The sequence below is a fragment of the Sebastes umbrosus genome, chromosome 24 (assembly GCF_015220745.1).
Source record: "Sebastes umbrosus isolate fSebUmb1 chromosome 24, fSebUmb1.pri, whole genome shotgun sequence".
In the NCBI taxonomy this organism is placed as follows: Eukaryota; Metazoa; Chordata; class Actinopteri; order Perciformes; family Sebastidae; genus Sebastes; species Sebastes umbrosus.
Genome location: NC_051292.1, coordinates 12,017,913 through 12,033,276, shown reverse-complemented (window position 1 = coordinate 12,033,276; position 15,364 = coordinate 12,017,913). Strand labels below are relative to the sequence as shown.

The window sequence follows — 15,364 nt, the reverse complement described above, 5'->3', positions numbered from 1 at the left end:
ACAGCAGGCCTGCAATGAATTATAAGATGTGGTAAGATATACTTTATTGTCCCAAGGGTAAATTGTGCTTGGGCAATAGTGCTGCATAATTAGCTTAAAACAATACCAATAAGACATTTCATCAGTAGAAAATGTGTCAAATGTTGCACATTCCCTGAGAAAAATCAATACAAATACACACTAAATGATCTGATCTTGATGTATAAAATGAGTGGACTGCCCCTTTAAACACCCAAAAGAGCTCCACCTGAGATGTTTTACTGTTTATATTCTTGTATTTATGCTACAAAAGTACACCGAGTGCACCAACAGCATAATCGAATCACTGCTCTTTCTGCTGAGGACCCCGTGTTATCCGCTAGGACCACAGCTTGGCAGCCCACCGGCCTGACAGAGCACTGCGTGACTAGTAGCTTTTAGATGAGGAGGCCCACCATCCAAGAATTTAGTTGACTCGAGCGGTTCGGCAAAACAACAGATTTCTTGCTGTCATGCACGGTGCAGCTGTAGTGCTCCTGAAATGTTTGGAGGAGGCTGTGGGAAGTCGAGTCAGGCCAGATGTCTGCGCCGGGCCAAAATCGCCGTGGCTGCGTCCCAGGCCAGCTTTCGTCTCATACTAACCATCCTCCCTGCTCCTCAGAAACCGGAGCCAAGTGAGGCATGAACTCATTCACCTGCACCGCTTACTTACAGGCAAAAATAATTAATCTTCTCGGCTTCTCGCAGGATTTTCACTTGTGGATTCTTGTGAGAGATTAGTGTGGTTGAGGAGTGAAAGGTGTGACAATTAAGGCCACATGTATAGCTGAAAAAATGACTCTAGGATTATGCAATTTAAGCCAAAATGGAAATAGGGGTGGGATCTCTCTTGGGGCTCAAAATTCCTTCCTACACCCCCGCAGTTAATATATATAACTTCTTGAATGAGGGCTCTCTTGTGATTTGTTGCCCACCTGCACAGCCTACTGCCTAATGTTGTGGTCATGTTTTAGCATCACTCTCGATTGCTTGTTTCCTCCCCCCGAACATTAAACTTTTGCGACACAAATTCATGGCGTGCAGTCGTTATGACTCATGGATTTTTTAAGGCTGACTTTCTGGGCTCATTAATTTGACCATATTTTAGGCCAAAAAAACAAAGCGGCGTTCCTGGCTCTGAAGCATTTACAGCAAAACACAACAGAAAGCGAACAATTAACACATGGAGGAGGATAATAAAAAATTGTGAAATGCATGCCGTAATATGCGAGAGTGAGGGAAAACGGTCCCAGATGCCATATCAGATCCATAAAGTAGAATTAATGATGTATAATTAACTCTTTTTATGTACCTGCCCTCTTTACTTTCATGTAAAAACTACTTTTTAGAGCACTTGGATATCATTACGAGATATCATTACTGTATTTCAAATGCAATTTTTTGGTTTCAAAATGATCTACTACTACAGTGACTAACCATTCTCCTCAAAAGCATGCACTTGGTATGCATTCTGTAGGTTTTTGATTCCAATTCAAGCGCTTAAAGCTGCAGTAGGCAATAACTTTTTGGCGTCATTGGGCAAAAACTCCATAATAACCTTTCAGTATATTGTAATTCAAGTGTTCTGAGAGAGACTTCTGCACCTCCTTATGGCTCTGTTTTCAGGCTTTAAAAAATCTAGCCCGTGACGGGAGACTTTGGCCAATCACAGGTCATTTCAGAGAGAGAGCGTTCCTATTGGCTGTGCTCCGGCTGGTGGGCGGTGCTTGGTATTAATTGACTCGTGGCTCTCATTGATGGTAGCTCTGATTGGTTGTTTTCCTTCAGTCTGTGAAATCTTGCAGATGCCGTTAGGAGCACCGGAGGACACAGAGGAACATGATTATTTTTTCAGATCATCTGTCTCATGCACTACTGTCAGGATATAGCGACCGTTTTGTAATTCTTTAAAATCACATTTGATCCATTTCTACCCACTGCAGCTTTAATATTGTTGACTTACGCTCTAAATGAAATCCTAAAATCCCAACAACAGCAGCTGCAGCTGTTGCGCATGAGTTCTTGATACGAAAGCTTTGTCGATTTTTTCCGCACACATCCCCGTAAGTCCCTTTGGTTCTGTTGGATTCGTTCACCGTGTAAGAGCTGTGATGTGTCAACAGAAAAGCCTAACCTCTCTTTTCTCTGGAGATTTTAGGGGGTTCAAACCTCTGAGGCTGCGTGCGTGCCCCCTTTATCAGCTCCAAGTGTGCTGCTCTGCCTGACCATTGACCTTCCTCTGCAGGGACAAAAAACAGAAAGTGAAAAATCAACCACAACTGTTGTTTACTGTCTGACTCAGATTTATGAGAGGAACATTAAAACCAGGCCCGCAAAAAGGAAGCGGCTGAGTAGTCACCACTGGTTTGGGGAATCGGTCGGGAGTTTGTCAGCCACGTGGGTGCAATTGAAGGTGATCTCCGACGAGCATGTGCACAGCACATGTACAGCACCGGTGGCTAAAGAAATATTTACACTGTGAAATTGGTTAACGTACCTTTACACAGCTGAGACTCAAAGGGAGGTTTGCTTAAAGGGGGGGAGGGGTGTTTGGTGTTGAGTGGCAGAAAGAATGCTGTGTAAGCAAATCCAATAATTATAAGTTTCTGAAAAAGAAACCACACAAAAAAAAAAACATGAACACGTTACTTTTATATTCAATTATACACATCATACATGTTTTTTTCTCTCGTATTTATATAAAAATAAAAGTTTTTTTTGTTGCATTAACCCATAATGAAAAAGAAATAAATTAAGTTTTTGGCTACTGGTTAATCCAAATTATCTTCGCTGCATGTGTGCATGATGATAATCTGTACAGTGGCTACATCCATAACGCACACGGCTGCAGATCTACATTTATATATGTATACTAAATAAGCATTTAGTTGAGATATGAACGATGATAGTGCTTGACCGACTTTTTCCTCGACACAGTTGATCAGAAAATAAACAAAAAATACACCCAAGATGCAAATTGATAAAAAAAAAAACATCTGTTCCCAAGTGGTAAAGAAAATAAATTCACAATATTTCTGCACATTTGCACTTCTGGTATCCTTTCTTTTTCATAACACAGACGCATCATGAGACCTTAATTGGGGTGTGAGGTGACCCTCGATGACACCGTCTTGAGCCTTGGCCTCTCAGAAGCCCCCCCGCAGCCTTGTGTTGAGCGCGTGATGTCACAACAAGCTGCACCCTAAGACGGCGAGGGGGGGGGGTGGACATATTTTTGTCTCAACTCTTTACATTACTTCTCAAAAAAACCCAACTTAATCCCTTCTTAGTTCCCAAAACCAGCTTGACGTTACGGTGATTGACGACACATTTAAGGTGCATTTCAACAGCTTGCGAAAGAAGAAGAAGAAGGCACACTCCATTTCGGCTACGGAGAAGCGGGATGGTATCTGGAGGATAAAGACTTATGCAACCGGTGCTTTTTACGGGCTCACATGAATGAGCGCAATCGCTTCCAAGTTGTTGGCTCAAAAGACGATGAAAGCAAGCGAGCGTAATGGGACCAGACTGAGTGCAGACTGAAAATAAAGACAAACTCGCTCAGGTTCACTAAACATTTCCCCGTACCAATGCGCAGATTCATGCTCATAAAACACACAGAAGCACACACACACAGTCTGCCAACCCCCCCCCCCCCTTCCTTCCCCATTATGCTGCTTTGTCTTGGAGGCAGAGTTTTACTCCGAACATGGCCTCCCACTGTGCTCTGACCCAGGCCAGCAGACCCTGCAGGAGCTCAGGGCTCTCGGAGCGCACGCACCACGTCTTCTCCTGTTTCACCGTCTGCAAGGAGAAAAAACACAGCAAGAGAAAATTAAAGCAGTTAATTAGGAGAAAGATTCAACTTGACAACAAACTGCAACAGGCTGCTGCTGAATGAGGGTTTGCTCGCTGGATGGAGCATGTTCGCCAGGTTGTCCAAACTTCTACAAAGGCATATATACACCACGGGCTCTTTTCATTTCTCCATTTTGTGCCTCCTCATCTCGGATGGATTATTGAAAAGGGCCAAGGGGCCCAAAGTGTCAGGGGCCTCCCTGGCCTTCACCAACAAAATGTCACTCAAAGAGACACTTGTCAACCATGAAGAGACTGAAGTTAAGAACACAAAGAAGCATACAACTATAAAGAGATGCAAAAGAGATGCAAAGAGACACGAAACTATAATGAAAAGGGGCAAAACAAATACATAAAGACACAAAAAACTACAAAGAGACACAAAATGACTACAAAGAGACACAAAGCAACTACAAAGAGACATACAACAACTACAAAAGACACAAAGCAACAACAAAGAGACATAAAACAACTACAAAGAGACACAAAGCAACTACAAAGATACATAAAACAACTACAAAGAGACACAAGATGGCCACAAAGAGACACAAAGCAATTACAAGGAGACTCAAAGCAACTACAAAGAGACATAAAACAACTACAAAGAGACACAAAGCAATTACAAGGAGACTCAAAGCAACTACAAAGAGACATAAAACAACTACAAAGACACACAAAGCAACACAAAAAGACTCAAAACAACTACAAAGAGAAACAAAGCAACTACAAAGAGACTCAAAACACCTACAAAGACACAAAGCAATTTCAAAAAGACTCAAAACAACTACAAAGAGACACAAAGCAACAACAAAGAGACACAAGATGGCCACAAAGCAATTACAAGGAGACTCAAAGCAACTACAAAGAGACATAAAACAACTACAAAGAGACACAAAGCAATTACAAGGAGACTCAAAGCAACTACAAAGACACACAAAGCAACACAAAAAAGACTCAAAACAACTACAAAGAGAAACAAAGCAACTACAAAGAGACTCAAAACAACTACAAAGACACAAAGCATTTCAAAAACACTCAAAACAACTACAAAGAGACACAAAATGATTATAAAGAGACACAAAATGACTACAAAGAGACACAAATCAACTACAAAGAGACTCAAAACAACTACAACACCATGTATCAAAACTGGTATCAAATTGGTAACAACCATTAAGAACATTCATATAGTTCACATGGATTTATCAGAGACAGGATTGAGCAGAGTAAGATGTTCCTCAAGATATACACACATTTTTTTGGCAATTTCAGCAAAATAATAGATGAATAATTGTGACATTTCTGATGTTTCCACTCAAGTAATGTGTAAATCAAAAGTGCAGGTGGATGAAAAAATACAGTACCGACTGTGCATCTTTTTCCCGATCCATAAGAGATCCCCAAAAACACCCTCGCGTACTAACCTCATCGTAGAGCTTAATATCCATCCTGCGCTTGTCTGAAGGCCACAGGTGGACGGCGCTCACGCAGCTGATTGGCAGCGTTTCCAAAATGGTAACGCTGCCGCTGCTCGCTTCTTTGTTTTCATCCGCCGTCGGGCTGTTTGAGCACTTCCTCCACTGGTGATCCTCTTTGAGCAGGTACAGGGTTTCCCGGGTTGCCAGGACTGTCAACGGCGTCCAAATATCCTCTGAGAGAAAAAATACGGAAATATTAGCCATTTCAAAAATCTGCTATTAAAGGGGTACATAAATATACTTAACGCGATAACGCATTAACGCAACTTGTTTTTAGGTGGTAGCAGGCTCAGATTTGAAGCTGGAGTGAAGATACTGGTATCATATGAAACTACAAAGCTAATAAATCCATTTTTACCAACCATGTCATACTAGCTTGTCGTGAAGGAGGTTAAATAATGCTCCAAACTTACGCTAAATTTTGGCGAGGAAAAACAGTCATGGCCATTTTCAAAGGGGTCCCTTGACCTCTGACCTCCAGATATGTGAATGAAATGGGTTCTATGGGTACCCACGAGTCTCCCCTTTACAGACATGCCCACTTTATGATAAATCATGCAGTTTGGGGCAAGTCATAGTCAAGTCAGCACACTGACACACTGACAGCTGTTGTTGCCTGTTGGGCTGCAGTTTGCCATGTTATGATTGGAGCATATTGTTTTATGCTAAATGCAGTACCTGTGAGGGTTTCTGGACAATATTTGTCTTTGTTTTGTGTTGTTAATTGTTAACTCTTACGCCTCTTGCCGTTTGAAGCCACATTATTAGTGAACTTTGCCCTCTTACATTATATAGCTTTGATAAAACATAAAGCAGTTAAGTGTTGATTTTCACCTCTGATCTAGTACTATAGATAACCGTCACGAATCACCGACTTTACAAAGTACCTTTACTGCTACAAAGATGAGTTTGGGCATTATATTACATGTCAGAAAAAGCTGCGCCTTCAACAGGGCAAGCAGAGCGAGGGGGAAAAGGCAGATCTAGGCATGCTAAAATTATAGCACTTGAAATTCCACAGGGCGTGCACAGCTGTGTGTAGCCTGCAGCTACCTTTGGCTGAGCGTGTCTGCTGAATCACAAAACAGCGGGGCATGCCGGAGCACCGGTGCACATGTACGAGCCGCATGCGCCCACTCGCCTGTCACTCAGCTCAGTCAAAACAACAGATTTCTATGCAGAGGTTGTTAACACGGCTCTTTAACCGGCGCCTCACGTCAGCTGCCGCCCACAAATCACCTTCAGACATATTTTTTTTGTATCTTGAAGACAATGAAATCTTGTATCCATTTTTATTATTTCTCCCATTTAGCATATTTTCCTGGCACTTCTTTTTTTTACACTTCTAGGGTCGCAGGGATATTACGAGGGCTTTTATTGTGGCATTTTACTCTCTGCTTTCCTCCAGCTGCTTAAAATGAATGTTTCTCCAGACTGTAAGCTAAATTACCTTTAGAAAACAACATGCTGGGTCTTGAAATCTTTCTTGTGAGATGGAGGAATGCTGAGGAAAGCTTCTACTGATATCAGAGAGATATTTGGCAAAAGAATATAAAGATCCTAAAACGGGATGCATGATAAAAAAAAGTACAGTGTATGTTTTTTACAGGATTCGTGGATGTGTCACCTTGCAGAACGAAAGCCAGAATGTAGAAAAACTGCAGCTGGCCGTCCTCCACGTCTGCCTGGATGTCTTCACACACTAGAGGCCTAACAGATCAAGAGAAATCAATACTATTACATGCACATATATGAGCAAAAAAACAAAAAAAACTCCTATCACACATGAACTGGCTACTGACTGACAGGTGCGACCATCAGATGGAAGCACTTCCAAGGCATCACGGGGTGGATTTCACAGCAACTGTGAAGCAAAGGGGGTAATTGACATAATAATAGCTGACAGAGCTCGAATTGTGGAAACACTGTTATTCTGAGACTGTGGTTAGCTAAAGGAAATTTGCTATTTATTTGACTTCTGCTCGTTGGATAGAGCATGTTTTGCCAGGTTGTCCAAACTTCTACAGCGGCATATACACTACGGGCTCTTCTCATTTCTCAGGCCTCCCTGGCCTTCACCAACAAATGTCACTCAAAGAGACACTTATTAACCACAAAGAGACTGAAATTAAGAACACAAAGAAACAGAAAAAAACAACTATAGAGAGATGCAAAAGGGCTGCAAAGAGACACAAAGAGACCATGAAGAGACTCACAACTAGGGGACAACAAAGAGACACAAAGCAACTACAAAAAAACACAAAGCAACGCCTAAGAGACTCAAAACAACTACAAAGAGACACAAAATGACCACAAAGAGACACAAATAACTACAAAGAGACATAAAGCAACTACAAAGAGACACAGGATCACTACAAAGAGACACACAATGACTACAAAGAGACACAAAGCAACCACAAAGAGACACACAACAACTACAAAGAGACACAAAACAACTACAAAGAGACTCAAAACAACTATAAAGAGACAAAAAACAACTAGAAAGAGACCCAAAACAACTACAAAGAGACTCACAACAACCACAAAGAGACACAAAGCAACTAGAAAGAGACACAAAACAACTAGAAAGAGACACACAACAACCACAAAGAGACATAAAACAACCTCAAACAGACACAAAGCAACTACAAAGAGACTCACAACAACCACAAAGAGACTCACAATAACCACAAAAGAGACACAAAGCAACTAGAAAGAGACTCAAAACAACTACAAAGAGACAAAAAACAACTAGAAAGAGACCCAAAACAACTACAAAGAGACTCACAACAACCACAAAGAGACACAAAGCAACTAGAAAGAGACACAAAACAACTAGAAAGAGACACACAACAACCACAAAGAGACATAAAACAACCTCAAACAGACACAAAGCAACTACAAAGAGACTCACAACAACCACAAAGAGACTCACAATAAACACAAAAGAGACACAAAGCAACTAGAAAGAGACTCAAAACAACTACAAAGAGACAAAACAACTAGAAAGAGACTCAAAACAACTACAAAGACTTAAAACAACTACAAAAAGAGACACACAACAACCACAGAGACTCACAACAACCACAAAGAGACACAAAGCAACTACAAAGAGACACACAACAACCACAGAGACTCACAACAACCACAAAGAGACACAAAGCAACTACAAAGAGACTCAAAACAACTACAAAGAGAGACAAAACAACTACAAAGAGACACACAACAACCACAAAGAGACACAAAACAACTAGAAAGAGACTCAAAACAACTACAAAGAGACACACAACAACCACAAAGAGACTCACAGCAACCACAAAGAGACACAAAGCAACTACAAAGAGACTCAAAACAACTACAAACAGACACACAATGACCTTCCGCTCGCATTTCCTGTGGGCGGGACTAAGACGCAAGGAGAGGAGGCGAGGAAAGGAATCGAGGATGTACAAACTGGGAAATGGAAAAGTCCCTATGTCTGTATAATTGAAATGTTTGACAGCATTTTTTTTTGTTTTTGCCCATTTTGCACTTGTTTGTGAGGAACGTTTCATCTCTGAAATAATATTTTCAATAAGATTAACCACATTCCTTTTCAGTGAGAGCCTACAGAAAGCTACCATCTTCAGTTTCAGAGAGAAAAACAAACAACTGGAGGTGATAACAAACTACACCACATGACATGCATGATTCAGGATTTGCAGCGCGACACGTGTTACAAATTAACATGTGGTTTACCAGCTAATTTCGTGGTGCAGTTTTACAAAATAAAGCTGATTGTAATCATCTAAAGATGTGCCAGATATGTGCAGTGTTACGACTCCCTTTAACTTACACCTCCCAACCACATGCGAATGTGCACACTAACACTATTTAGACCACATCGTTCGGAATATAAACAAATAAAATCAAAGATGTTCTGCCGTGTTCTTCTCAGTGCAGCTGGAGCGGTGAGTGGAGCGTACCAGAGATGGTGCTGTGGGTTGAGTCTGGTGGTAGAGATGGACTGCAGCTTGCTGTCGGATTTGTGAGCCATCTCGCGCACAATTTCTGAGGAAATAACAAGAAAAATATTACATATAGGGTATATTATATACATGTAGAATTGTCTGTGAAGTCAGACTGTTTCAGTTAACTGAGGAAATCAATAATTAGTTGTCTTTAAGAAACTAAAGCAAGTTGACTTTGCACTTTTAGACACAATTAGTTGACTATCTGAGTTTTTAATTAAGTAATTTTGATATTTAATGAATTTTTAAGTAAACATTTGACATGTCCAGCATGAGAGGTCTGGTTTTCTCAGCTTTAAACAACTGTAAATTGCAAATTTTTCAACTTTTGGCTGAACAAAATGAGCAATTTAAAGATGTAAACTTTGGAGAATTATGGTTATTTTTCACCATTTACATTATTATTATTAATCCTAAAAATGAATCAACAGATTAAGTCATAATGATAATACTTATTAACTACAATATCTAACTACCAAACATTAAATAAATATTACAAAACAAAAGAGAACAAGGAAGGAAGATGGATTTAAGGCTGCCCAAAGTGGGGCCCGCGGGCAAAAGTTGGCCTGCCATAAGGTTCGCTTTGGACCCGCCAGATGTTTCTAGCGAAAAATAAATAAAACATTATAAATTTAAAACATATATATTTTATTTTTGCGAGGTAAAAACTGCTTTTTAAATATGAAGGATCCCAAATTCCTAATCTGAGCACAGCGGGGAAAACGAGGGGCAGAGAAACTTGGGATCCTAGTTCCATTTTGCATCTTAACAATACAATTTTTTGGCCCGTGGGCCCTCCGTTAAGTTTCAGGTTTGGCTCTCAAAAGGAAAATGTTTGGGGCGACCCTGATTTAAAGCGTGAAAACTTCTCAGCCAACCAAGAGATGCATTGCAGCTCTGAGCTTGTTGAAACAGCTGGGAGGGTGACTGTTCAAACACAACATGTCAAACACATCTCAGACTAAATGGAAGCATTCCTGCGCTCACTTCCATCAGACGTTTGGGAGGAAACAGGGGATTCTTGGATTTGATAGTCATAGTGACAGATTTTTTTGTAGGGTAAACAATTATCAATGTGGCAAACGCAGTATTAAAAACACGTAGAAACAACACACTTCCTCTCCCTTCTAAAGGGCACAGAAAAGGTACAGTAGCCTCAAAATGTCATCCATGCGCTAAACAAACAAAAGCCAAACTCAAATCTGAGACTTCTTCTTCTTCTGCTATTGTAACCGCGATAAGAAAGCCAAAAGGTTCTCTGGTTGCAGGTGTAAGATTTCAGCTCCATAGAATCGAGCGGGTGAGAAAAATGTTGGGAACACAATGCGCTGGGTCACGCTCGCATTCACCGATTGTAGCGTGTCATTGAGTGTGACAACAATAGAGGGCAGGGAGGATATCTGCAGTGTGGCTTCACAGTCAAGTTTGAATGGACGGACTTCAAAGGGATTTAAAGGGACACTGAGGAGGCGAGGGGAAGAAAGAGGGCACCGCTGGGTTAAACGGTGACGGAAAATATTAACCAGAAAAGTCTCATCAATATCATTTTTCCCAATGGGTCACTTACAAAATCACACTCAAACTATCCCTTAAAAGGTGCAGTGTGTAGGATCTGGCGGCATCTAGTGGTGAGGTTGCAACCAACTGATAACTTCTCTTGTGTGCCAAGCATGTAGGAGAACGAAAACGTGAGAACGTGAATGTCTAAAGAAAACATACTTTCATCAAACGGTGTTGCTGTTGGATGCAAAATGTAACATTCTTGCCTTGTTCTCATGTCACGTCATGGATGCTCTTAAACAAAACGCAAATCCGTTCCGTTTGAATCAGATTCATGTCTGTGATCAGCTCCGTAATCGTTTCATTTTGAAAGTAAAAATGTTCAGTGAAAATATTTTGGATAAAAAAACACGACAGGATCACTTTCACGAAAAATGTTGCGTTGGGCTCGGATCAAAGACTCCCACGCTATTGGCAGGACATTATCACGTGTCGAGGAGAAAACAGTGACTAACCGGAGGCTTAAATGGCGTGTTAACATGGACAGTTTCAGCGAGGTGCCATCCAAGATCGCAATCACAAGTAAGCAAAGGTGACGGGCCGAGCTCGTTGAGAACCAAGACTTTGGTCGGTGCTCTGGTCTGTGTCAGTACTCCTGCTTCCTCGTGTTTCACTCTTTGGCTGCCTCCACCACCAACAACAATGATGTTCACATGAAACCAAATACCGTACCACTGTTTGATAAGTGGGACAGCTGAGATTTCCAGTTTCAAAAGCAACAGCTAAAGGTGTATTTCACCCTTAAACCGTGTTCTCTCTCGCCACTACTGAAAGCCGTAAATTCACACGTTACCGAATCTTCTGTAACACAGTTTGAGTTCAACAATGAAAACTGACAAATTCCCTCTAAGTGAGACAAAAACAACAGAAGATCAGCAACACAAACTCCTGGCTCCAGAGGTCTCGTGTTATCTCTCATGTTTCAATGAAGTTGTGTCAGACTCGGTTAGTTTGTGAGCTCCAGAAATCTGTCCCAGTTATAACCACATCCTCTCTCTCTCCTCCAGCTCTGTCATTCCAGTATGTGGTTTTCATCTTTGTCCGCCTGATGCGAGCCAGCTTGGACGATAAACGGGGGTTTGTTATGCTTTCTTCTGACAGAATATCACAACAGCTGTTTTGGGGCATCGGGGAAAAGAGAGTTTGCCGTGATAACAACTTAGTTATGTTTGTCTTCAAAGATCAAAGGAAGTAGAAATATCATATACTTTATGTTAAGGTGTTTTTTTTTTTTTAGGATGCACCTGGAAGCAAACCATCATGTTTCACGCTCCGTCTTGGACGCCCTCTGTGGTCTTGCTGAAAAACAATCTGGAATCATTTTCAGCCACGAAGAATACAATGGACTGAATGAGCTGTTTATGAATTTAGACTGAAAGAAAAAAGCTCTCGGGGGACGGAGGGGAAGCGAGAGAAAGATTACCTTGCACGGCAGCTGGATTCCCGTGATGTCACGAGATCACGCGAGAACAGTTGTTGCCAGATTGGGCTGCTTTCCGCCCAATTGGGCTACTTTTGATTAAGTTGGGATGGGAAAAACAGCGATGGGCTGGTGGACAACATTTGGCCTGCTTTTGTCAAACAATATTAGCAAACAAGCTGTCATTTTAGGTTAAAAACAAAGATACAAAATTCAGTAAACTTAGTTGTGTCCACTCACTCATATTGTTGCTAGAGCTGTCAATCGATTAAAATATTTAATCCAGATTAATCGCATGATTGTCCATAGTTAATTTACGATTAATCGCACATTTTCTATCTGTTCAAAATGTACCTTAAAGGGAGATTTGTCAAGTATTTAATACTAATCAACATGGGAGTGGGCAAATATGCAGCTTTATGCAAATGTATGTATATATTTATTACTGGAAATCAATTAACAACACTAAACAATGACAAATATTGTCCAGAAACCCTCACAGGTACTGCATTTAGCATACAAAATATGCTCAAATCACAACATGGCAGACTGCAGCCCAACAGGCAACAGCAGCTGTCAGTGTGTCAGTGTGCTGACTTGACTATGACTTGCCCCCAAACTGCATGTGATTATCATAAAGTGGGCATGTCTGTAAAGGGGAGACTCGTGGGTACCCATAGAACCCATTTTCATTCACATGTCTTGAGGTCAGCGGTCAAGGGACCTCTTTGAAAATGGCCATGGCGTTTTTTTCTCGCCAAAATGTAGCGTCAATTTGGAGCGTTATTTAACCTCCATCGTGACGAGCTAGCATGACATAGTTGTTACCAATGGATTCTTCAGGTTTTGTGTAGTGTCATATGATACCAGTATCTTCACTCTAGCTTTAAAACTGAGCCGGCTACAACCTAAAAATCACAAGTTGTGTTAAAGCGTTAAAGAAATAAGTGGCGTTAAAACGAATTCACACGTTATTATCGCGTTAACTTTGACAGCTCTAGATCCCCTACTTGTTTTAAGTTGTGATTGGTCTGGAAACTGGGAAACCTGATCTGGCAACACATCGCGAGAATCCCAGGATCACATATAACATGAAAAATCCATCTTGTCAGGCTTAAAGTAATGCGTTTGTGTCCGGCAAGCCAGAGCATGAGCACAAATCGGCGTCCTGTGAGGAGCTATGGGCGTGGCTTAGGTGTGTGATGCGACACGGAGAGGCGACTGTTTGTTCTAAACAACAACCTGAAGAAGTTAGCGTAGCTGCAATAGCATCAGTTCTATCAGAACTGGAGAGTATTTCTTCGTCGAAAGAAGAGCAAAGAACGGCCTTGAAGGCTTTTCTTGATGGAACATTTTTGCTCTTCTCCCGACTGGCTACTGCAAGAGTTTGATTGACAGATGGTTCATCCAATCACCTGCCAAGTCATTTTTTTTTTTAAAGTGCCTGTCCTTTTTCGAAACAGTTTCCAATGAGGTTAAGAAAAAGAGGGAGAGAGATTGTGACTAAGGGGATAAGTTAATGAATACCCACATGTTTCTGGGTAAAGGAAGAGGCAGCTTTATTCAAAAGAGTATTGTCTGCTGTGGCAGTGTGTTTTTTAAGCTGCCTTCTTGGCCGCATCTCTACTTTTTTTTACCGTGTTAAATCAAGACAAAATGAAACTGTATGAGATGATAGAAGATTATGTACAAAACAACACTTTTCATGTGCTTCCAAAACTAGTTTTGCTTGATTGTGTGTGAGTGAAAGCTGGGCACAAATCGCCATCAGACAGCAGCTGGAGGCAGAGAGTTGTGGAAAAAGTGGGACTGTTCTTCTAATCAGCTCGTCTGTTTGAATTTGTTGGGTTTTTTTGCCTGCATTCAGCATCTTTGTACCCTGAAATTGGTAATATGAAACAGTAATTAGGGGAAAATACCTTCATACAAATGCCCCCAGAATTATGTGTACTAGAGCTGAGCAGCTTTTCCATAAGATGTTTTCCTGTTTTCTGCACGCGTTTAGGGTGCTGGAGATTGTCAAATTCATTTTCCATATTTTTCCAGACATTCCAGGCTTGAGCCGGAGCCCCCGTCTAATAAAAGGTTTTCCTCCCAGCTCAGCCGTCGGTCCTCCCTCGCAGACATGGGCAGGATGTGCTCTGAGTCTGTGTGAACCCAATACCGAGGGGGGGGGCAGAGATTTGCGTCACGTAGCACACATATGGTATAGTATTAGCTCGTGAGGGGAGTAGGCTGGGTTTCTGTGGCACGATGCCTGTGAGAGGAACATGCTGTTCCAATACCTGCCTCGGGGATTCAACAGTACTCGACCACTTTTTAAAAAAAAATCTAAATTAGTCCACGGTTTATTTGCGGCATCTTCCCTCAAAGCGCCTGGAGGAAAAGTGCTAAAAACCAGTAAGTAGAGAGAGAGAGAGCAGGGTCAGTGAGTTTCTCCCTCTGACTATATATATATTTCTTTTTATAAGTTTTTCCATACATTAAACAGAAACCATTTTCCACTTTGCTCGTATTTGGCAGCGTTTCCCTTTTACCTGTCAGCAGGCCAAAGAAGCGTTTGCAGCGTAAACTGTCCCTCACGAGGAGGGTGTAGGCCACTCCCCCGTCACCGAACTCCATGTGGATGCACTGCGAGCCCAGTCCCACCTCCAGGTAGCTGAGCTCCATGATTGGGTGGCTGTCCCTCTTCTGCAGCCAATCAGAGAGCTGGCCTCTGCTGGGAGGAAACGACGTTAAAGGCAATCGGGAAAGTGCTGCAAAAATGCACTGTCACAGTGTGGTGGATTAAGTTGTTTACTTGGGGAGGTGTGACTGCCAGAACAACACTTTAAAATGTTTCACAACTTAAGTAATACCTCATTTTTCAAGGATTAAGATTGATAAAATAATAGTTTGACTTCTTGCACAGCGCCAAGAACACGAGAAGTTCCTGTAGTTAGAAAATCACAGTATCTTAGTAGTGATTTTGCCACAACAACGGGCTCTTGTTTTGATGAGAGACGAAAAGGAGAGAA

General features: G+C 41.5%; 1 protein-coding gene across 4 annotated transcripts in view; it reads right to left on the bottom strand.

The window, feature by feature from the left end:
* Positions 1 to 2,650: 2,650 nt before the first annotated feature.
* Positions 2,651 to 15,364, bottom strand: part of LOC119483768 (serine/threonine kinase 11 interacting protein) — a 32,669-nt gene continuing 19,955 nt past the window's right edge. For 2 of the 4 annotated variants that reach the window (XM_037762218.1, XM_037762219.1), the window contains exons 22-26: positions 14,885 to 15,066; positions 9,320 to 9,404; positions 6,982 to 7,064; positions 5,301 to 5,527; positions 2,651 to 3,822 (exon numbers count right to left, since the gene is read on the bottom strand). In XM_037762218.1, coding sequence (XP_037618146.1) covers positions 3,688 to 3,822; positions 5,301 to 5,527; positions 6,982 to 7,064; positions 9,320 to 9,404; positions 14,885 to 15,066 — 712 coding nt within the window. In that variant the 3' untranslated portion in view covers positions 2,651 to 3,687. The remainder of the gene's footprint in view (positions 3,823 to 5,300; positions 5,528 to 6,981; positions 7,065 to 9,319; positions 9,405 to 14,884; positions 15,067 to 15,364) is intronic. The other 2 variants (XR_005205791.1, XM_037762220.1) reach the window with 2 other exon arrangements.